This window comes from Haliotis rufescens, unplaced genomic scaffold (assembly GCF_023055435.1).
Source record: "Haliotis rufescens isolate VD_foot unplaced genomic scaffold, xgHalRufe1.0.p SCAF_127, whole genome shotgun sequence".
Classification (NCBI taxonomy): Eukaryota; Metazoa; Mollusca; class Gastropoda; order Lepetellida; family Haliotidae; genus Haliotis; species Haliotis rufescens.
This window is the reverse complement of record NW_025963810.1, coordinates 460,100-483,861: the sequence shown is the minus strand read 5'-3', so window position 1 is coordinate 483,861 and position 23,762 is coordinate 460,100. Positions and strand designations below refer to the sequence as shown.

General features: G+C 42.3%; 1 protein-coding gene across 1 annotated transcript; it reads left to right on the top strand.

Annotated features, from left to right (window-relative positions):
• The first annotated feature begins 17,107 nt into the window (after positions 1-17,107).
• LOC124125180 lies at positions 17,108-22,534 on the top strand. The gene is made up of 3 exons (XM_046488454.2): positions 17,108-17,833; positions 18,038-18,149; positions 20,940-22,534. The coding sequence occupies exons 1-3, from the start codon at positions 17,465-17,467 to the stop codon at positions 21,080-21,082; spliced, it is 624 nt and encodes a 207-aa protein (XP_046344410.2). The 5' UTR covers positions 17,108-17,464; the 3' UTR covers positions 21,083-22,534.
• Positions 22,535-23,762: the final 1,228 nt, after the last annotated feature.

Sequence of the window (23,762 nt, the reverse complement as noted above, 5' to 3'; positions counted from 1 at the left end):
ACGGGCTGACACACTTGGTGCCTGGATATATATGCAACGTCAATTCCATTCGTTTTCAGATACATTTTCACATATAGAATACTTGCTCAGTATGATTCGCTATTAAGTGAGCTGCCATTGCTTTACTGATTTACATATTCGTTTCATTTTTAGTGTTGTATTCGCGTTGTTTTTTCGATCACTGAAAGGTAATTCTATTTGAAGGAAATGTTCATAAACGTGCCTCAAATTTAAATAGTTGTCACGTTTTGGTCTCGAAGTATGGCATTTTGTCTATGGCAGTTTGCATTATTCTAAGATCATATAATATTGTATTACAGATCTAGATGTAGATGAGGTTGATGTCACCAATATTAATGAGCTAATATTCAAATGCAACTGACAGCGAGCGAAAAAAAATGTTGCTTGATTTTCCAATATAATTTAGACACTTACCGTATATAAATTAACACTTTCATTTTTGAAGTTGATCATATTTGGGCACGATTTCAATACACTACGTTTTACACATATGTATCAAATTGAAACTCATATTTAATACACTCTCTCAGGTAAACACAGTCTTGGTAACATTTACTCCTCGAAAAATAAGAAATACTAAAATGTTAACACAGCTATAAAACGTAGTTATGGAATTGAAAATTTACATATTGATACACAAGATATTTCAGCGAATATTTCTTGAATAACGACAACCATTTTATGGATAATTAAATATTCCGGGCAAATATTTACGACCCACTTTACAAAAAACAATTATTCTTTCAAAATATATGGCAGTTTGCAAACAATTCTTCAGGCAAATTGGCATTTTCTATTTCCATATATTCTTGAAATATGAGCGAAACAAACGATTATTCGGTAGTTAAAAAAGTCAATAATCAGAGTGTCTCTGTGTATGGCGGTCTTAATGCCATTCTACCCTAAAACAGTGAAGCTTGGATCTGATTTGTGATTAGATAGACGTGGAACCTGGCATGAAAATGCTTCCCGAATATTCGAAAACCAGGATAACCAAATTGGAACCATTTCGGGTACAAAAAGATTGAACTACAAACTGTCAACATTGATCATTTGAATGCTAAAAACTACAACACGCATTGTACACATTCACAACCGTCGAATATACAACAAGCATTGAACGATACATGCCTCATTTAAACAACGAGCTGGTGTGCAGGTCTTTCTTTGATATCATACCTGTTGAAGCAAGATAAGGTTTTATGTCTTAGTCCAGATTCAAGATTATTCCTGGCTCAGAGTACAATTTGTATTCATACAATTTTACGTATGTATGGATTATTTTTTATATTTTCTAATGACAGAACTTTACGTATGAATGGATTATTTTATATTTTTCAATGACAGAACTTTACGTATGTATGGATTATTTTATATATTTTTTAATGACAGAACTTTACGTATGTATGGATTATTTTATTTATTTTTTAATGACAGAACTTTACGTATGTATGGATTATTTTATATATTTTTAATGACAGAACTTTACTTATGTATGGATTATTTTATATATTTTTAATGACAGAACTTTACGTATGTATGGATTATTTTATATATTTTTAATGACAGAACTTTACTTATGTATGGATTATTTTATATATTTTTAATGACAGAACTTTACGTATGTATGGATTATTTTATATATTTTTAATGACAGCTTTAGCATTCATATCAATGTGCACAGAGGTGTTTTTAGTGTAAGTGATAAAGATGTTGTTTTTAATATAAGGGAAGATCTTTTACCAGTGCAACAGTCGTTGATGACATAAGTTTTGACAGTTTTTGCCATCTTCGTCAACTGTCAGAATTTGTGTAGAAAATTCCATAGCGTTGTTTGTTTATTTTCAAGTTGTATGAAAGTGCGAACCATGCCCAAACGTGTATTAACTCTTTTTGTAGTATATCATTTACAATGTGACAAATTGTGGTATTCCTGTTATTGTGATGGTATAATGGCTGTGTTGCAGCAGAACGATGATGCTGGTATAGGTCATTTACCTTTTATATATATTGCCGGGCAAAAGGAAGTATACACCCATGTTAATGCTGGCTAAAAGTAAAATAACCAACAAATGGTTATACGATGCTGGTGTATTTGATACGGGCGTCATAGTTGTGTTTTGGACCTCAAGTTTGCAGTGTTTCTGCGGCTGTTTTAGGCCTAGTAACCTTTCGATAACGGTTGTATTTTTGTGGTCAGATTCAATTTTCATGTGTATACTTACTTTTGCCCGGCAGTTTATTGAGGTTACTTTCAGCATTTCGACCTCGTTGTAAAAATGAGGCTCTGCCATGTCGAGGAATTATTCGTTCAACCATTGAAGGCCTAAAAAACAGTAACTACCTTCACCGACAATCGATTCCGGTAATGTAGGCCGTGCTTTTACGTATCAGGCAAAAAACATCCGTTTATGTCTAAAGGTCCCTTTCGTGTCAAAAAATGTTTCAGAATATCTCGGTAAGATTTATGTGGGTATTTTTCAGTTTTTACGTCGTAGTAGAGGCAATGTACTTCATACAACGTGTATGACACACACGGAGATCCATCCATCCCTGCCCACCGGGGATATATCCTTGACTTAACTCCTAAACAAGACAGTGTGTAACTCTATATCTCTGAACCGGAGATTGTGAGAGGTTGATATTCACAACACTGATAACAGGTAAAATATCTACCTGAGCCGTCCATTCCTCGAAGGCTGAGTGATTTACCTGTAGCGATCACATTACCCCACTGTTATCACTACCTGTTGACTGTGGATCATATGTCGCCATCAGTAAGTTGTGGCATTAATATGAAATCCTTTAAAACCATCTTCAGATAAGCTTCTCAGGAATATTTTGTATGGGAGGACGATGGTGTTGACTTTCAGCGACTAACGCAGAGGTATACATATTTAAACACGGACTTTACATGTCGGCGGTATCCTTGAAGCATAGCTGGGTGTATACCTAACGTATAAACATAGTATTACTCCATGGTGTAAAACAAGTGTGGTATACATATTTAAACACGGACTTTACCATTCAGCGGTATCCTCGAAGCATAGCTGAGTGTATATCTAACGAATAAACATAGTATTCCTCCATGGTGTAAAACAAGTGTAGTATACATATTTAAACACGGACTTTACATGACAGCGGTATCCTTGAAGCATAGCTGAATGTATACCTAACGAATAAACATAGTATTCCTCCATGGTGTAAAACAGGTGTGGTATACATATTTAAACACGGACTTTACATGTCGGCGGTATCCTTGAAGCATAGCTGAATGTATACCTAACGAATAAACATAGTATTCCTCCATGGTGTAAAACAGGTGTAGTATACATATTTAAACACGGACTTTACGTGTCGGCGGTATCCTTGAAGCATAGCTGGGTGTATACCTAACGTATAAACATAGTATTACTCCATGGTGTAAAACAAGTGTGGTATACATATTTAAACACGGACTTTACCATTCAGCGGTATCCTCGAAGCATAGCTGAATGAATACCTAACGAATAAACATAGTATTCCTCTATGGTGTAAAACAAGTGTAGTATACATATTTAAACACGGACTTTTCATGACAGCGGTATCCTTGAAGCATAGCTGAGTGTATACCTAACGAATAAACATAGTATTCCTCTATGGTGTAAAACAAGTGTAGTATACATATTTAAACACGGACTTTACATGTCGGCGGTATCCTTGAAGCATAGCTGAGTGTATATCTAACGAATAAACATAGTATTCCTCCATGGTGTAAAACAAGTGTAGTATACATATTTAAACACGGACTTTACATGTCGGCGGTATCCTTGAAGCATAGCTGAGTGTATACCTAACGAATAAACATAGTATTCCTCCATGGTGTAAAACAGGTGTGGTATACATATTTAAACACGGACTTTACATGTCGGCGGTATCCTTGAAGCATAGCTGAGTGTATACCTAACGAATAAACATAGTATTCCTCCATGGTGTAAAACAAGTGTAGTATACATATTTAAACACGGACTTTACATGTCGGCGGTATCCTTGAAGCATAGCTGAGTGTATACCTAACGAATAAACATAGTATTCCTCCATGGTGTAAAACAGGTGTGGTATACATATTTAAACACGGACTTTACATGTCGGCGGTATCCTTGAAGCATAGCTGAGTGTATACCTAACGAATAAACATAGTATTCCTCCATGGTGTAAAACAGGTGTGGTATACATATTTAAACACGGACTTTACATGTCGGCGGTATCCTTGAAGCATAGCTGGGTGTATACCTAACGTATAAACATAGTATTACTCCATGGTGTAAAACAAGTGTGGTATACATATTTAAACACGGACTTTTCATGACAGCGGTATCCTTGAAGCATAGCTGAGTGTATACCTAACGAATAAACATAGTATTCCTCCATGGTGTAAAACAGGTGTAGTATACATATTTAAACACGGACTTTACATGTCGGCGGTATCCTTGAAGCATAGCTGAGTGTATACCTAACGAATAAACATAGTATTCCTCCATGGTGTAAAACAAGTGTAGTATACATATTTAAACACGGACTTTACATGTCGGCGGTATCCTTGAAGGTGGAATTCTGTAGTTCTGTAAAAATGTTCTAACACAACGTTAAATCGTGTATGATTTGTAAGGTAATAGGGATAGTTGTTTCGTTTGAGTAAAACGAGAACTATGTACACGGACATGAAGCGCGTATTGATCAAAGGATTACCGCGATGTGGCGCTAAGTTGAGATATTCACGGAACCTTCAAAACTGTGAAATATGCCTTCCATACAGATTTTATTTGATAAGAAATATACGGTAAATACAGAAAATACTTAATCTTGTTTTTTTATTAAGTTGAATCATTTAGATTGACGATGTTCCATTTGACAGTATTCCATTTGCTTGAAATTAGTCTGATGTTTGTGATTTCATTTTCCAGTTATAAAGTATTTGATAAGATCCTGATCCTGGAATATGCAGCTGCGCCATAGACGGCATACACACGCTATTCATGAACACGGTCACTGCTAGGAGCGCTTGGTGAGAAGTAAGAAACTTAAAGGAACTCTCACTATCAAAGTGTACCACAACTTTTGTTCATGGCAGCATTATACATAATTATTCATTCATTTGACGAATATGACACCAAGACACGCCCCCTTGTGAATGGCACCGTGAACATCCAATCATATCGTTCTGTACATTCAACAGGTCCGCCTGCAAATCTGTACTTGTCCAGTAGAAATCATTGTTGTATCTGATGCTGCGGAATTTTCAACAAATAGATGAACAATTACGAAATATTTTGTAATTAAAGAGCGCTGGGGTGTCATGTTTAAGAACCGAAGTAAACATTTGGACAAGAAAAGGTTTATTGTTGTACAATGAAATCTTCAGATGGTGATGGAGACGGATAAGGTCGATACGTCTGACCCGCCCAAACTGTTAACTATAATGTTGTCTTACCTTCTCCTAACATGTCACATTCTCACCAGTACTGTCAAGTCTCTTCTTGATCAAAAATTTTGCGTCGTCATATGCTTTTGGAAAAGAGTGAAGTTGTATCAGTATGAAATTTTACTTTTGATTTACTTTGTAAAATTACTCACAAATCACGGATAGCTAATAATAAACTACTATACAAAAGGAAATATACACTTAAAAATTGGAATTTGACCAAACAATTACAAACCTTATTAAAACGTTACCAGACCAAAAAGAGTTGTAAAACACCCCAAACACAATTATAATACTCGTATCAAATACATCACATGGAATAACCAATTCTTGTTTCTTCTATTTTAACCACCATCAGATATAGGCGTATACTTTCTTTTGCCCATTAGTTTAGTTAGACGAAAGAATCTTTAGATGTATTTTAAGTCTTGTTTATTCAACCAATTCTGTTGTGTCTTTGTTTATGGTTTGTCATGTTCATGTTCCTATTCCTTGTTCACTGTTTACTTCATGTTATAAAAGACATAGTAAACAATAACACTTTTCAATATTATTTCATCATGAATGAACCAATGAAGCTATACAGGACGGGAATCGATTTCGTTTTCTGTTGCGATATTAATAAAATAACCATGAGACGCTTTGAATTTCAAAGGTGTGCCTTGTAAAATACCTTTACACAAACGTTTCATTTAAATTGCGCTTTACCGGGATACAAAAGTATTTGTGGTTACAATAATCTTCAAACACACGACCGTAATATTCTGACATACTTAAACCGAGCGCAAAATCGTTAAGCCTGAGCTCCTGTTTGAATAACCGTCACAAATTGTGTCGTATTATTCAAACTATCTCGAGCATCTGTTATTTTGAGATAAAGACCCCTTAAATATTACCCCCCACCCCTGTAGCTCACAGCCTGGGGATGAATCTGGCATAGTTACCTCGTTTGTATTCACCCGTATTGACGAACGCGCCTTTCAAACATGCGTCACAGTCACAGGCAGTCATCGGGGTGTTGGTGAATGAACAAGAAAGGGTTCAATGTGAGCACTCGAACTTGTTTCTAGATGAGGAAAACGATGTTCCATACTATGTGTATTTCGCATGGCCTTTCCACACAAGGGTATTCTAATGCCGCTTCTGTCGTTTTTTTCTTGTTTTAAAAATTGGAACGGTTTAGTTTCTTTGGGTTGATGCTTGCGGCTTCCTTACTTCAACTGCTGTTAATATCTTTGTTCTCATGTCGTGAACTGTTGATGTCGGTACAGTATTGCATGCTCTCTGCGAGTTTAAATGTAGCGACACAACCATTTCCATAATCAAAATTATTCTCTGCTATAATCAGAGTCCGTTACAATATAATCTATATGAATATAATTGAAAAATATCAAAAAGACCAGTCATCGACAGGGAGACCTATGGAAATTAGAATTTGATATTCTAGGGAAGGTGAAATGGCTGCGGTTTTGGCGTGTTTCTAGAACAATATACACCACTAAACGGGTGAATGTTTTATTTCCCCCGCAGCCCCCCCCCCCCCCCCCAAATTATTAACTCCAATATATCATTAAAAGTTATGAAAAAACCGTATTGTGTTGTGTTTAGTTGCCCCTTTCAAAGAAAAGCAATTGCACGTTTTGAAACGCTAAACACTGACTCAGTATAGATTATAACTTCTTCTCACCCCGATTAATATAAAATATACACCGAGTGAGCCTTGGTACTCTCATATCATATATGAGTACTAAGTACACTGTCGGACAAAAGAAAGTATACAACCATGTTTGATTGTTGTTACAAATGAAACAAACAAGAAATGTTTTTTCGATTGCGATGTATTTGATACGAGTATCATAGACAACATTACATATAACATATTACATGATTATCAATAAGTATCTCTCGACAAGTCAGCCCAGTAACGTGGGTGGATGATTAGGTCGGCTCAACTGCGCTTGTCTGAACTTGCCTTCCTTCTTTAGAAAAAATATATTTTTTGCTTTTTCGTTGTTAAGTTTGTGATGTGTTTTGGTTAAATTTGAATTAATGTTTATCGTTTTGAGTTACGTTGCTCGGAAATTAGAAGACGTTTACTCTTACAGATCACACAGAATTATCAGTCATCGCCGTATCTGATTGTACGTAGGTGATATTGTTGGTGTTTTAACTTCCCTATAGTTTATGCGTTAGTTATATGCAGAGTTGCGTCCCTTGGGCACGCCAGAATCCTATGATTGTGGATTGGAATCCCGGTTCGAGCCGATTATGTTTGTAGGTTTGTCAGCACCATACCCGTGCTCTTTCCTCTCACATTAAGCTGACACACTTAACTGAAATACTGTCAAAAGCGGCGTTAAACCGAACTCACTCACTAGTTGTATGCGCAGAAAGATATTTAGTTATCCAAGCTCAGATGCACAATACGCTGCGACAGTGTGCGCGGTAAACGTGAAAGTTCAGACTACACTTGAAATGCTAAGGTATTTATATTTTACATTTGCATACACACATCATGCATTAGCGTATTAAGTTTATATATTACCCACAGAGGATACATCAAGGACTGGTCGCCTCGGAGTCAGTATTCTGTGTTTGAGTGGGGTGTCCGTGTTAAACTGCGGCATGATGTCTGTTTTGTAGTGGGTTAGCACTATAATACACGCACGTACACACACGCACACATACGTATACTAACACACATACACACACGCACGCACGCACATTGTATTGCACAAATTTCGCGGGTTGGACAGATTTCTCAGATCGAAAAATGAAAAGCTTTCAAAGTTTAACAGGTTAACATCCACAAGACTGTGACAAGAAAAACGAAGACTTCAGCTTTCTACAGTCAACTTTCCGTTCATGTCGAGCAATATTCCAGCAGCTCCAGCCTTTGGTATCTCGCATTTGGCGATATTCACGGCCTTAGTAATGCCTTCAAAACGTTTTATGTGAATATGTGGATGACGTTTCCAAATTTAACAGGGACGGTCGGGTAGCCTAGTGGTTAAAGCGTTCGCTCGTCACGCCGAAGATCCGGGTTCGATTCTTGACATGGGTACAATGTGTGAAGCCCGTTTCTGGTGTCTCCCCGCCGTGATATTGCTGGGATATTGCTAAAAGCGGCGTAAAACCATACTCACTCATATCAATGAATATCCCACAACAGGCGAGGTGCACTTGGAACACGGAATATCTCACAACAGGCGAGATGCACTTGGAAGATCCGGGTTCGATTCCTGACATGGGTACAATGTGTGAAGCCCATTTAAGGTGTCCCCCGCCGTGATATCGCTGGAATATTGATAAAAACGGCGTTAAGCCATACTCGCTCGCATCCGTGACAAAAATAAATACCTATTGCATTTCCCTATTTTGACTTGCACCAAATGTTCACGAGAGTTTTTCAAGGTGAACACTTGAGTTGCCTTTGCATGTGTTTATGACGGTGGCACCGGTGGGGCAGGATAAGCTCATTATTGGAGGTTCATTCAGAGCCAATACACATTATCAGGGACTCAAATAACCGTTATTTAGGTCCGTGATGTGATTTACAGTCGGAATTGCACAATGGCCTCTGCTTTTAGCAAAGAAATCTTATGGTCATGAAAAGGGCTTTGTCACATTTGTTTGAGAAATGAATTTGCTGAAGCCTGAAGCTATTTACCTTCATTTTTTCATACATTTACCATTCCTTACTCGTCAATCCAATCATTAAAAATACAATAACATCGATATGACTGTACACAATGAATTGGCAGCGCTTCCGCAGTTAAATGCGTCTTTCTTAGAAATCACACAAAGTCTTAAAAGTTAAATATTCCAAACAAAATACGTTCTCTTCACGGGTAATTTCTTGTTTACAATTACCTGTCCACCTCAATTAGAGGCAATTAGTGCAACAACTGCCTTCTCGACGCCGAAGATTACAACCACAGCATAAAAACCGCCATAACAAACGTTGCCTCAGCTACGAGATATCTTGAGGACGCCATAGTGTTATTTTTCTGTTGATTTATTCTGAAAATCTGACAAGACTAAAGTTGGAAATATTTGTGGAAGCGAGAGTGGCACACCGGCTAACCCGTCATACACTTTGTCGGAGCTTAGTGAAGACGCGGTTGATGATGATGATGATGATGATGATGATGTTGAATACAGAAAAGCTCATGGTGTTCAGTTCAATTAAATATTTTCAAATGTGATCTTTCAACACGAATTGTTATCAACGCTGTGGAATGAAATCAATTTCACTCAACACTGAAGAGTGTGGGTCGACTCTTGTCAATAAGGAGACACGAGTTGTGTCCCTTTATTGGCTCCCGCTCGTTCACGAGATATTGCTTGTTGTTTAACGTCGCACTGAGAAATATCTCTGCGGTCTGTGAATAATCGAGTCTGGACCAGACAATCCAGTGAATGACATGTACATCCTGAGCATGGATCTACGCAACTGTTAGATGACATGTATCAACCAAGTCAGCGAGCCTGACCACCCGATACCGTGAGACGACTCTGAAAACCAATTCTGTTGATTTGACTGTTTAAGCAGGCTTATAAAGAACTGAAAGTTTACTTTCCATAATCATAAAAATTCGCCGCTAAAGGCAGAGTTCTTTGTACGATTAAGCATGAGTTGATGAATCACGATCAATTAGTGAAGACACCAGGTGTTCGCGAAAAGGTGAGAACACCCTGCCCCATCGGTGACTTAGCGGTGTCTTGAAGCAGTTCGTCAATATCACGTCTTGGAACAAACAAACATGCCACCTTAAATTGGCTTCACTTATTGTACCCTTGAGGGGAATCGAACCCGGGTCTTTGGTGTGATGAGGAAATGCTTATACTACTGCTCCAACCCACCTACCCAACTGTGGTGCTTTTGTTGTATTGAGAACACCTGGCTACCTAGTACAACGAGGAATACATATGCTGCAGTTGTAAAGCTGTTTGAATGAAGCCTATCATTATCATTCGCAAAGGGCAATCCCAACACGGGTATTTCCTAAAATTAGATTATTAGACTAGATCGGAAACAGATCGCCTGTATGCATTCAGAACAAAGCGGTAAAATTGTGTCGAGAACAAATCTATATGATAACGTATATTGAAGCGTGGTGTATATTCTTTACATAAGACACTGATAAATGGAGAATTACAAAATAACCAAGAACTTATAAATTTATCCCAACCATAGCCGTGGGTTTCGCTAAAGTGGTTTTATCGTTTAAGAACTGCATCACTTCGGGCTCTATTGCCACATCAAGCTGACACGCCGTGATGTAGAGGAAATACTGTTCAAAGCGGCGTTAAACCAAAACCCCTCACTCACCTCGGGAGATTTCTCTGTGGCAATGGATATCCCACAATGCTATGTAAGACTTTGTTTGGATGGAGAAGATATAGAAATGGTTCTGGATGGAGGAGATGAGGAGTTCTGTCTCACCAGCATGGGTGTTCGTTAGGGGCACGGCTAGCCCAGTTTGTCTGAGGCGCCACAATTCGCTGTGCAAAGTTGCGTCCCTTGAGCATACCAGAAACCTATGATTGTGGGTTCGAATCCCATTCCCGTCCTCATTGGTTTCACTAAAGCAGTCGACGCCGACGGATCGATGCTCATGATGTCGATCACTGGATAGTCTGGTCCAAAGTCGATTATTTACAGACCGCCGTCATATAGCTGTAATAATGCTGAGTGCGGCGTTAAACAACAAACAAACAAACAAACAAACATGGATCATTCCTGAGACGAACAAACAATGGCATATTTGTGAGATGAATGAAAGTAATATGGATGAAGGATCACAAGGCACGGTATAGTTTGATACACTGAATACTTGAGTTGACGAAGTGACCTATCTAAAAGTGAAGATTGTATCACAGGATATCCCGACGTGTCAGCTTAATGTGGGAGGAAAGCCAGTGATGCAGGTCTCAATATTCCTGAGACAACAAACAAAGAAACAAACAAACAAAACATGTCCCCGATTATTTACATGTTATCGTGCTGTGACTGTAAATTTGCTGTCGGGGCGTGAAAGGCAATAATTACGTAGAGGGGAATGTCCGAGTAACTCTCCATTCCTTAAAAATAATGGAGCAGAGGCCCATTTTTTTTAAGGAATGGAGAGTTACGAGGATATTCCCCTACTTAAAACTCATCCCCACTTTTACACTTTGACAAACTATTCTGTAGTTGAAAATATTTGAAAAATTCAAACGCTGCTTCAAGATAATGTACAGTTGACAAGCAACTCTCCATTCCTGAAAAATAATGGAGCGTTCAAACAATAGAATGACGTCACAGATGTGTTTTAATCATGAGTATGGCATGACGCATGCAACATTTAGTACATACATTTAAGACCCGTGAAGATCCGAGGTGGAACAGGTCTTCAGCATGCTTGCCATGCCCGCCCTGAAAGGCGTCTGTGCTTGTAAGCAAGAGGCGACTAACGGGGTCGGGCGGTGAGGCTCGCTGACTTGGTTGATGCAGGTCATCGTATCCCAATTGCGTGGGTCGATGCTCATGATATCTATCACTGTATTGTCTGGTCCAGACTCGATTATTTACAGACCGCAGTCATCTATAGAGCTGGAATATTGCTGAGTGCGGCGTTAAAAAACAAACAAACAAACATACATACATACATCACTGTTCACGTTATTGTTCTCAAATGCAAAGTATGACAAACTCAGTATGACGAGAACTCAGCATGACGAAAACTAAGTATGACGAGAACTCAGTATGACGAGAACTCAGTATGATAAAAACTCAATATGGCGAGAACTCAGAATGACGAGAACTCAGTATGACGAGGACGAAGTATGACGAGAACTCAGTATGACGAGGACTCTTAGGATTCATCAGAATTACCATTTGTAAACGTGGAGAAATTTGTTAAAATAGAAGTTTGCGACACACGGTTCAGAATGTATGTTTCTCAGCGAGATTTCAACAAAGAGGCCTCCGGTGGAACATGGACAAGCAAGTCGCCCTCTCAAACAGTTTTGACAGCAAGAATTTAATCATACTGGAGACACGTGTCCACAATATCTGACATGGAAAGGGGTCGGTCGGGTAGCCTAGTGGTTAAAGCGTTCGCTCGTCACGCCGAAAACCCGGGTTTGATTCCCGACATGGCTACAATGTGTGAAGCCCATTTCTGGTGTCCCCCGCCGTGATATTGCTGGAATATTGCTAAAAGCGGCGTAAAACATACTCACTCACTGACATGGAAAGATACCCTCGTGTGTTTTCTAACAGGAATAAATTTACAACACTTGCGATCGCAAGATGCACCAATCAGTTTAGAAAATTGAAGTCCGCCTTGTTAAACGACTGGAGCCTTGATATGGCCCGGAAGAAACGTTTGAATCTTCTCCCTGATGATATTTCTCCGATCAATTTTCAGAGGAAATGCTTTTCTAGGGGTAAGAGGATAGTGTTGTTGTATCGTCATTACAAGAACTGTGATGTTCCAGGCTTCCAAGCCAAGCTACCCAGGGGAACTCAGGAGCAGAAGGAGTCTCCTGTGGCCAGTGCTTGTCGTGTAAAACTGATGAGGTTCCGGTGCTCACGATGTGTGCCATCATCGCCTTACAGCGTGTGATTCCGGGTGGAATAGGTCTTCAGCAACCCATGCTTGCCGTAAGTGGCGACTATGCTTGTCGTAAGAGGCGACTAACGGGATCGGGTGGTGAGGCTCGCTGACTTGGTTGATGCATGTCATCGATCCCAATTGCATGGATCGATGCTCATGATATTAACCACTGGATTGTCTGGTCCAGACTCGATTGTTTACAGACTGCCGTCATGTAGCTGGAATATTGCGTTAAACAACAAACCAACAACCTCACAGCGTGTTCCGTGAATATCCGGGTTAGAATTGGTCATAAGCAACCTGACGCGGCGGGGTAGCTTAGTGGTTAAAGCGTTCGCTCGGTTCGATTCCCGACATGGGTACAATGTGTGAAGCCCATTTCTGGTGTCCCCCGCTGTGATATTGCTGGATTATTGCTAAAAGCGGCGTAAAACCATATTCACTCACTCACTTACTTCAGCAACCCATGCTTGCCGTGAGAGGCGACTTACGGGATCGGGTGGTAAGGCTCGCTGACTTGGTTGATGCATGTCACAGTATCCCGTAGCGTGGATCATTGCTCATGATGTCAATCACTGGATTGCCTGGTCCAAAATCGTTTGCTACAGGCCGCTGTCAACCACTTTAGTGTCAAAAGGGACAGTGAATTTAATAATGTAAATGATTTCGTTGGATTTAACAAAAAGGACAAGGTCAGGTTTGGGTCTATTTCAAAAAATTATATAATTGTCATTTTCCATGACGCCCTCTACATATTCTGTGTCGTGCCATGGATGGACCTCTGATCCAAAACCACAAACATGGCGAAGACGAAGTAATAACAGGATCGAGCCACGCCATTATTTGTGTTATTGTTATTATTATTAGTAGCAGTAGTAGTAGTAACAGTAATAGTAGTAATAGTAGTAGTAGTAGTGACAGTAATAGTAGTAGTAGTAGTAACAGTAATAGTAGTAGTAGTAACAGTAGTAGTAGTAACAGTAATAGTAGTAGTAGTTGTAACAGTAATAGAAGTAGTAGTAACAGTAGTAGTAGTAGTAGTAGTAGTAACAGTAATAGTAGTAGTAGTAGTGACAGTAATAGTAGTAGTAGTAACAGTAGTAGTAGTAGTAGTAGTAACAGTAATAGTAGTAGTAGTTGTAACAGTAATAGAAGTAGTAGTAACAGTAGTAGTAGTAGTAACAGTAATAGTAGTAGTAGTAGTGACAGTAATAGTAGTAGTAGTAGTGACAGTAATAGTAGTAGTAGTAGTAACAGTAATAGTAGTAGTAGTAGTAGTAGTAGTAGTAACAGTAATAGTAGTAGTAGTAGTAGTAGCAGTAGTAGTAGTAACAGTAATAGTAGTAGTAGTAGTAGTAGTAATAGTAGTAGTAGTAGAAGTAGTAGTAGTAGTAGTGATAGTGTCATTGTTGTTACTATCATAATTAATAGGAGTAGTGTTATCACCCAAATCAGCCGCATAACGGTGGAAGTCTCCAAGGGAATCGAACCCGGTCCTAGGCGTGGCGAGCTACAGCTCAGTCCTGCCCCCCACCGCAATGACGGTGTTGCCCTGACAACATGCGTTAACTCAACCCTACCCCCCACCGCAATGACGGTGGTGCCCTGACAACATGCGTTAACTCAACCCTACCCCCCACCGCAATGACGGTGTTGCCCTGACAACATGCGTTAACTCAACCCTACCCCCCACCGCAATGACGGTGGTGCCCTGACAACATGCGTTAACTCAACCCTACCCCCCACGGCAATGACGGTGTTGCCCTGACAACATGCGTTAACTCAACCCTACCCCCTACCACAATGACGGTGTTGCCCTGACAACATGCGTTAACTCAACCCTACCCCCCACGGCAATGACGGTGGTGCCCTGACAACATGCGTTAACTCAACTCTACCCCCCACCGCAATGACGGTGTTGCCCTGACAACATGCGTTAACTCAACCCTACCCCCCACCGCAATGACGGTGGTGCCCTGACAACATGCGTTAACTCAACCCTACCCCCCACCGCAATGACGGTGTTGCCCTGACAACATGCGTTAACTCAACCCTACCCCCCACCGCAATGACGGTGGTGCCCTGACAACATGCGTTTACTCAACCCTACCCCCCACCGCAATGACGGTGTTGCCCTGACAACATGCGTTAACTCAACCCTACCCCCCACCGCAATGACGGTGGTGCCCTGACAACATGCGTTAACTCAACCCTACCCCCCACCGCAATGACGGTGTTGCCCTGACAACATGCGTTAACTCAACCCTACCCCCCACCGCAATGACGGTGTTGCCCTGACAACATGCGTTAACTCAACCCTACCCCCCACCGCAATGACGGTGGTGCCCTGACAACATGCGTTAACTCAACCCTACCCCCCACCGCAATGACGGTGTTGCCCTGACAACATGCGTTAACTCAACCCTACCCCCCACCGCAATGACGGTGTTGCCCTGACAACATGCGTTAACTCAACCCTACCCCCCACCGCAATGACGGTGGTGCCCTGACAACATGAGTTAACTCAACCCTACCCCCCACCGCAATGACGGTGGTGCCCTGACAACATGCGTTAACTCAGTCCTACCCCCCACCGCAATGACGGTGGTGCCCTGACAACATGCGTTAACTCAACCCTACCCCCCACCGCAATGACGGTGGTGCCCTGACAACATGCGTTAACTCAACCCTACCCCCCACCGCAATGACGGTGGTGCCCTGACAACATGCGTTAACTCAACCCTACCCCCCCACCGCAATGACGGTGGTGCCCTGACAACATGCGTTAACTCAACCCTACCCCCTACCGCAATGACGGTGGTGCCCTGACAACATGCGTTAACTCAATCCTACCCCCCACCGCAATGACGGTGGTGCCCTGACAACATGCGTTAACTCAATCCTACCCCCCACCGCAATGACGGTGGTGCCCTGACAACATGCGTTAACTCAACCCTACCCCCCACCGCAATGACGGTGGTGCCCTGACAACATGCGTTAACTCAACCCTACCCCCCACCGCAATGACGGTGGTGCCCTGACAACATGCGTTAACTCAGTCCTACCCCCTACCGCAATGACGGTGGTGCCCTGACAACATGCGTTAACTCAACTCTACCCCCCACGGCAATGACGGTGGTGCCCTGACAACATGCGTTAACTCAACCCTACCCCCCACCGCAATGACGGTGGTGCCCTGACAACATGCGTTAACTCAGTCCTACCCCCCACCGCAATGACGGTGGTGCCCTGACAACATGCGTTAACTCAACTCTACCCCCCACGGCAATGACGGTGGTGCCCTGACAACATGCGTTAACTCAGTCCTACCCCCCACCGCAATGACGGTGGTGCCCTGACAACATGCGTTAACTCAACTCTACCCCCCACGGCAATGACGGTGGTGCCCTGACAACATGCGTTAACTCAACCCTACCCCCCACCGCAATGACGGTGGTGCCCTGACAACATGCGTTAACTCAACCCTACCCCCCACCGCAATGACGGTGGTGCCCTGACAACATGCGTTAACTCAACCCTACCCCCCACGGCAATGACGGTGGTGCCCTGACAACATGCGTTAACTCAACCCTACCCCCCACCGCAATGACGGTGGTGCCCTGACAACATGCGTTAACTCAACCCTACCCCCCACCGCAATGACGGTGGTGCCCTGACAACATGCGTTAACTCAACCCTACCCCCCACGGCAATGACGGTGGTGCCCTGACAACATGCGTTAACTCAACCCTACCCCCCACGGCAATGACGGTGGTGCCCTGACAACATGCGTTAACAAGACAGTAGTCCTAGAGTTGCCTACCATAGCACAGGTGAGATACAAGGAGGTTGAAATTCCCGTGTCCCGTGTGACTAGTTCATGATACATCTTGAAAATAACACTTAAAATTTACATTACGGTGATAATGGAGTGTACGTTTCAGTGTACTCTGTTGTAATCTAGACTTGGGCATCTTACGAACTCTAAATAGGCCCCATGCAACCTCTCGGTTTACCTGCCTTGGTGCTATTAATAAACCAGGACGTTGTTCCTGGACAAACCATGTTGAGTCACACTAGGTTCCCTGGCGGGTAACTGCCGACTGACGTTGAGCCTTCCAACCGTACACACAGGGCTGTCACACTAGGTTCCCTGGCGGGTATCTGCCGAGTGACGTTAAGCCTTCCAACCGTACACACAGGGCTGTCACACTAGGTTCCCTGGCGGGTAACTGCCGACTGACGTTGAGCCTTCCAACCGTACACACAGGGCTGTCACACTAGGTTCCCTGGCGGGTAACTGCCGACTGACGTTGAGCCTTCCAACCGTACACACAGGGCTGTAGCAGGGGTGTTCGTTAAACAGACCCACAACATGGAAGTTGCTCCTCAAACGCATTATGAAGAAATCCATTTTATTGACAAGAAAGGCCCACAGAAATGCCGACCCTGGTGTTCATCTTCCATGTGTTTTGTTGTGCTTATTTTATCGATGTTTTTAAATGGAGGATTGGGTGCATTTATTGTCTACAAGATGACACACAAAGAGCATGCTGCGCCGTTTGCTCCAGGCGAGGTTAAGCGACCGGATATTGCTGACTCTGTCTGTGTGTCATGTGACTCTCTAAACGTCCCTGACCTAGCAAGATCACCATTGGAGAATCAGGTCAAGGTCGTTATACTGGGTCAAGGTTCATTTTGCTGTTTGGAGAATACTGAGAGTCTCGGGATGTATATGAATATTGTAAGTGTTTATTTAGTGTTCTAATAATCATATGCAGGGAAAAAATAATTCTGCACCACAGGTCGCTAAACGCATAGTCTTCTAGGTCAAGGACATTCAAAATCATTGCATGTAAATGTTTGTTTGAATGACGGTTTTGCTGTTATAATTTATAAAAGGTATTGTTAGCAAAATAATGATTGCACATATTTCTTTTGTGTTTAGATAGTCGGAGAATATTACCATGACCTCAACGGTGACAACAGAGGTGGTGACCTTCCCATCAACAATGACAGACCGGCGGCGCATCTGTATCTTGATACAAACAGCGTCACAGGTCTGTATGCTTCGTTTGATCCAATGTTTCACTCACTCACACACTGCTTGATGAATTAAACATTAAAGACCACGTGATAATGAGTGACCTTTACAGCAACCATGACAGACCGGCGGCGCATCTGTATCTTGATACAAACAGCGTCACAGGTCTGTATGCTTCGTTAAGTCCAATGTTTCACTCACTCACTCACTGCTTGAAGAATTATACAATTAAGACCACGTGATAATGAGTGACCTTTACAGCAACCATGACAGACCGGCGGCGCATCTGTATCTTGATACAAACAGCGTCACAGGTCTGTATGCTTCGTTAAGTCCAATGTTTCACTCACTCACACACTGCTTGAAGAATTATACATTAAAGACCACGTGATAATGAGTGACGTTGCAACTGTACAAAGCCTTAACCTCCACTCACTCACTCACTCACTCACTCACTCACTCACTCACAAACAAATGCTTTGAGGTAGCATATATAGAGACTACTATAATGTCATGAATTTAGTAATGGTATATTTCAAGGTATACACAGAGAAAAATAATATGATCACTATTAACAGTGAACACGATTTGGTCATTTGTAGAAAAGGGACCTCTTTTACGGTACATCAACAAGCCTACTCTTCAGAACCCCAATGGCGTTCCGTTTGGGTTCACGGCAACTATCTTCTGCACAACAACACACTCACTACATACTTGTGAATAAGCCGCAGATAAGATTTGATCAAACTTCTTGCTTTGCACACATTAATATTTCAAACAAAGAGTGCCGTACACAAACAGGGAGTCCGGTGTATGTTTGCTGACATGCTATATAATAAACATCTCCTACAGTTGTTAAGTTAGTGGACCCTTTTAACCGCTACCAGGAAGTCACACACGCCATTGCGCATAGGTGATTTCTCAGAACTGACACGAGATCTGAATATCGTTACAAGGAAGTTGAACACTTCTTATTCAAAAAATGTGAGTGGGGACTGTATTCAGGGTAAAGTTTACTCCTTCTTACGCTAGGTATGGTCTGAAAGCTTCAGTTATTAAGTACAGTACACAATATCAACTGAATCAGAATAATGTTTTCACTGTCGCCTGATCCGGGTGGCTGTGTCATCTGAGTCTCCTCACATCTGTGTGTGACAGGATCTCACTCACTCACTCATTGGCCCGATCAACCACTCACCCCAAAAACGCCGCATTATTCACTCACTCACTCACCTACCAACCCATCCACTCATTCACTTACTGACCCAACTGACCCACCCAGTCACTCACCCACCCAGTCACTCAACGACCCACCCACTGACTCACCCACCCAGTAACCAACCCACTCTCTCCCCCACTCACCGACCCACCCACCAAATCATTCATACAAAACCCAAACATCCACCCACCCACTGATTCACCTACTCTCCTACTCTCTCCCCCACTCACACACCTACCCACTCACTCATTCATCCCAAGCCCAAACACCCACTTACCGACCCACCCACCAACTCACTCATTCACACAAAACTCAAACATCCACCGACCCCCTCACTTACTGACCCAACTGACCCCACCCATTCACTCAACCACCCACTCACTCACCGACCCACCCACCAACTCACTCATTCCTACAAAATCCAAACATCCACCCACCCACTGACTCACTCACCCAGTCACCCACCCACTCTCTCCCCCACTCACCGACCCACCCACCAACTCACTCATTCCTACAAAACCCAAACATCTACCCACCCACTGACTCACCCACCCAGTCACCCACCCACTCTCTCCCCCACTCACCGACCCTACCACCAACTCACTCATTCCTACAAAATCCAAACAACCACCCACCCACTGACTCACCCACCCACTCTCTCCCCCACTCACCGACCCACCCACCAACTCACTCATTCCTACAAAATCCAAACAACCACCCACCCACTGACTCACTCACCCAGTCACCCACCCACTCTCTCCCCCACTCACCGACCCTACCACCACTCACTCATTCCTACAAAATCCAAACAACCACCCACCCACTGACTCACCCACTGACTCACCCACCCACTCTCTCCCCCACTCACCGACCCTACCACCAACTCACTCATTCCTACAAAATCCAAACAACCACCCACCCACTGACTCACTCACCCAGTCACCCACCCACTCTCTCCCCCACTCACCGACCCACCCACCAACTCACTCATTCCTACAAAACCCAAACATCCACCCACCCACTGACTCACTCACCCAGTCACCCACCCACTCTCTCCCCCACTCACCGACCCACCCACCAACTCACTCATTCCTACAAAATCCAAACAACCACCCACTCACTGACACACCCACCCAGTCACCCACCCACTCTCTCACCCACTCTCTCCCCCACTCACCGACCCACCCACCCACTCATTCCTACAAAACCCAAACATCCACCCACCCACTGACTCACCCACCCAGTCACCCACCCACTCTCTCCCCCACTCACCGACCCTCCCACCAACTCACTCATTCCTACAAAACCCAAATATCCACCCACTCAACCACTCTCTTCCCCACTCACACACCTACCAACTCACTCATTCATCCCAAACCCAAACATCCACCTTACCCACCCACTCACCCACCCGCTTACCCACTCACTCACTCACTTACTGACTCAACTAACCCAGCCACTCACTCCCTCAATCACTCACTCCCATTTCTCTGTGTGCCAGAATCTAATGCACTCACTCACTCACTCACTCACTCACCACGCTGATTAAAAGTCTACAAATTATGACTTTATTTCTCTTCCCATCAGATCAACATCTACAGTGGGACTCCTCCCTTGGGTGTGGGACGGCACACGTGACTGGGAATGTTACCTATAGCAACGGACGTCTACATGTGCCACGTGACGGCGTGTACTACATCTACTCCTTCCTTACAATACGTAAGACATAGACACAGACAGCCACCTTCTCCTCATGGGCAAGACGACATTGAAGGAAAGACATGGGCAGTTCACCAACAGTTTCTTGGCGGCAAATTTGAAATTGAAAAAGAATGATGAACTATTTGTCAGCTTGTCAAACACGTCCTTGGTATACACATTTCCACCTGCTAATTATTTTGGTGTCCACATGTTGTAATATCAGTTTAGAAATGTGACCAATAACAAGATATAACCGTCACATCAATATGAATAACTATAATTCAGGCTTCGTATCATGTTAACAGGGGTGGTCGGGTAGCCTCGTGGATAAAGCGTTCGCTCGTCACGCCGAGGACCCGGGTTCGATTCCCGACATGGGTACAATGCGTGAAGCCCATTCTGATGTCACCCGCCGATATATTGCTGGAATATTGCTGAAGGTAGCGTAAACCATACGCACTCACTCATTTCAACTCTGAAGGAAGTCATCGAGATCTACTCAACGGCTAGAAGATTGTAAATGACACGTGACCAATATATGAAGATTGGAATTCCCTGTCTACACCAGTACCAGTATCATACTACCGCTTATTGCTCATGTTAAGCTACTAAAGGCACGTTTTGAAATGAAGCAGCGCTTGGAATGAGCTTCAGTGGCTACCTTTAAAGTCGCAGTAGTGGTTAATAGTCTAAGTTCCTGCAACTCACTCTCTAGATTTACCTCCCTTAGCTGCCTAGGGACCTGCTGATCTCGATTATAATCCTCGACATTCCTGTGTCACTCGTTGGTATTCCTGTCGAGTGAAGCTTTGCAGAAATACTCTTGAAAGCGTCTCAATCATTCTGGTGATTATCTTCGTTTGGTGAATGACGGACCATATCTACATTCCACTATGATACAAAAGTCATACTTTGTTATTTCAGTATTGTAGTATTACATCTGATAAAAGAACCACAGGACCATATCTACATTCTCCGATAATACAAAAGTCAGACTTTGTTATTTCAGTATTGTAGTATTTCATCTGATTGTAGAAACACATAATTAAGTCTCCAAAGCGACCTATCATTATGGCACACGTTTAGTTGACGGGGATTATAACTGCGACCGACTCTCTTGCTCAGCTTCAATGCTTGCTTTAACCATTTTTGAGTTACTCGCTTTGTACAGTCAGTTCATTGTTATTGGGAATGTATTGTTGTGATGTGCAATCCCAACTGGGAATAAAGAGTATAAATTCCAACGACAATTGTCTAGTTTATGTACAGGCCGCCGTCGCATGACCGAGTGCTTTTGTTGCGTCAGGCAAGAAACAGACACATACTTTTTATGCCAAGTATGTGCTACCTTCAAGACAGGACATGCTTAACCATTTCGCCAACACCAAGTGATTTTCATCGATCCATACACATAATATCCATCAGTGGTTTGCCTGTGACACCCACTGGTATCGGTTTCGGCGGGGGTCTGGTTATTCTCTGACGTTGGTGGTGTATATATGTTTGAGATGTGAGTATTTAGTTGCAGTCATTGTTGTGAAGAATTTGGTATTTGGTCTTCTTCAAGAGATGTCTGAACTTTGACATCTGTGTCAAACGAATGTCGTAAATTAATTAGAACATATAAGCTACACACCGTTTCAGTATAAAACAAGAATCCCTACTTACAAACTGTTCAGAATATTAAGGTTGTTCCAAGAAAAAGCCATACAGGATGGGGAGGGGGTGTTATGTTGCATTTTGTATAAAATCAAATGAATTCCCATAAAATGGCACATATGTCTATGCATAATGAATACTAAATTAAGCAATCATCTGTTACCGCTAAAGTAATTTCAAGTGTCTAATACAATTGAAATAACTATTGTATCAAACTGTCGTCCAGGACCCAGGTTTATTCGGGAGGTGTCGGTATAATTCGTAACTCATTCGTGACTTTAAATGCATTGTCATCTTATGATATAGTTTACTAAATTTGTTAATAAACTTATTCCCGAATATATAATGTAAGCATATTTTCAGAAGTTGCTGTGTTTTTATTATTATCATCTTTATACTTATGATTCTGATTGGAACATATCCGATCCCGTTGATTCACATCATAGTGTAAACGGCTAAGACATGCTCTCCTCGCACACGGTGACAAGGCTGAAATACTAGTCAATGCGGTGTTAAGCCCAACTCACTCACTCACTCACTCACTCAAACGGTTTGAGGTAGCATCTATAGACACTTATAGCGTCCAACCCGACGTTCAAAACGACATCCAGCCCAAATCAATCATTTTATTGTTAACAACACACGTCATCATCACACACGTTCATGATATGTGTGATATATGACACAGTTAAACTGAAGAGCTAAAATCCCACTTTGATATAGAACGATAATTACCAAAGGCGCTATCACAAATGCTGAATAACGTATTCACTACAAGTGATCTATATCCGCCTTGCTGAATGCCACTGTAATTCGATGGCCAGGTCATTGATCCCACAACAATCACTAGTTCTCTGGTACAGTGTTGTTTGTTTTTAAATACATCTCTTTACATCAAGTCACAATATCCTTCCAATCTAGTAGTGCCCGTTCACACAATTAGCCGTATCGCTAAATGTACATGTCGGGAACGAGTGAACTTCGGATTCCATTATTTGTCCAGTTTATAGGCGTTATCCCATTTCTGGTCCAGGGGAGATGAGTAATAAT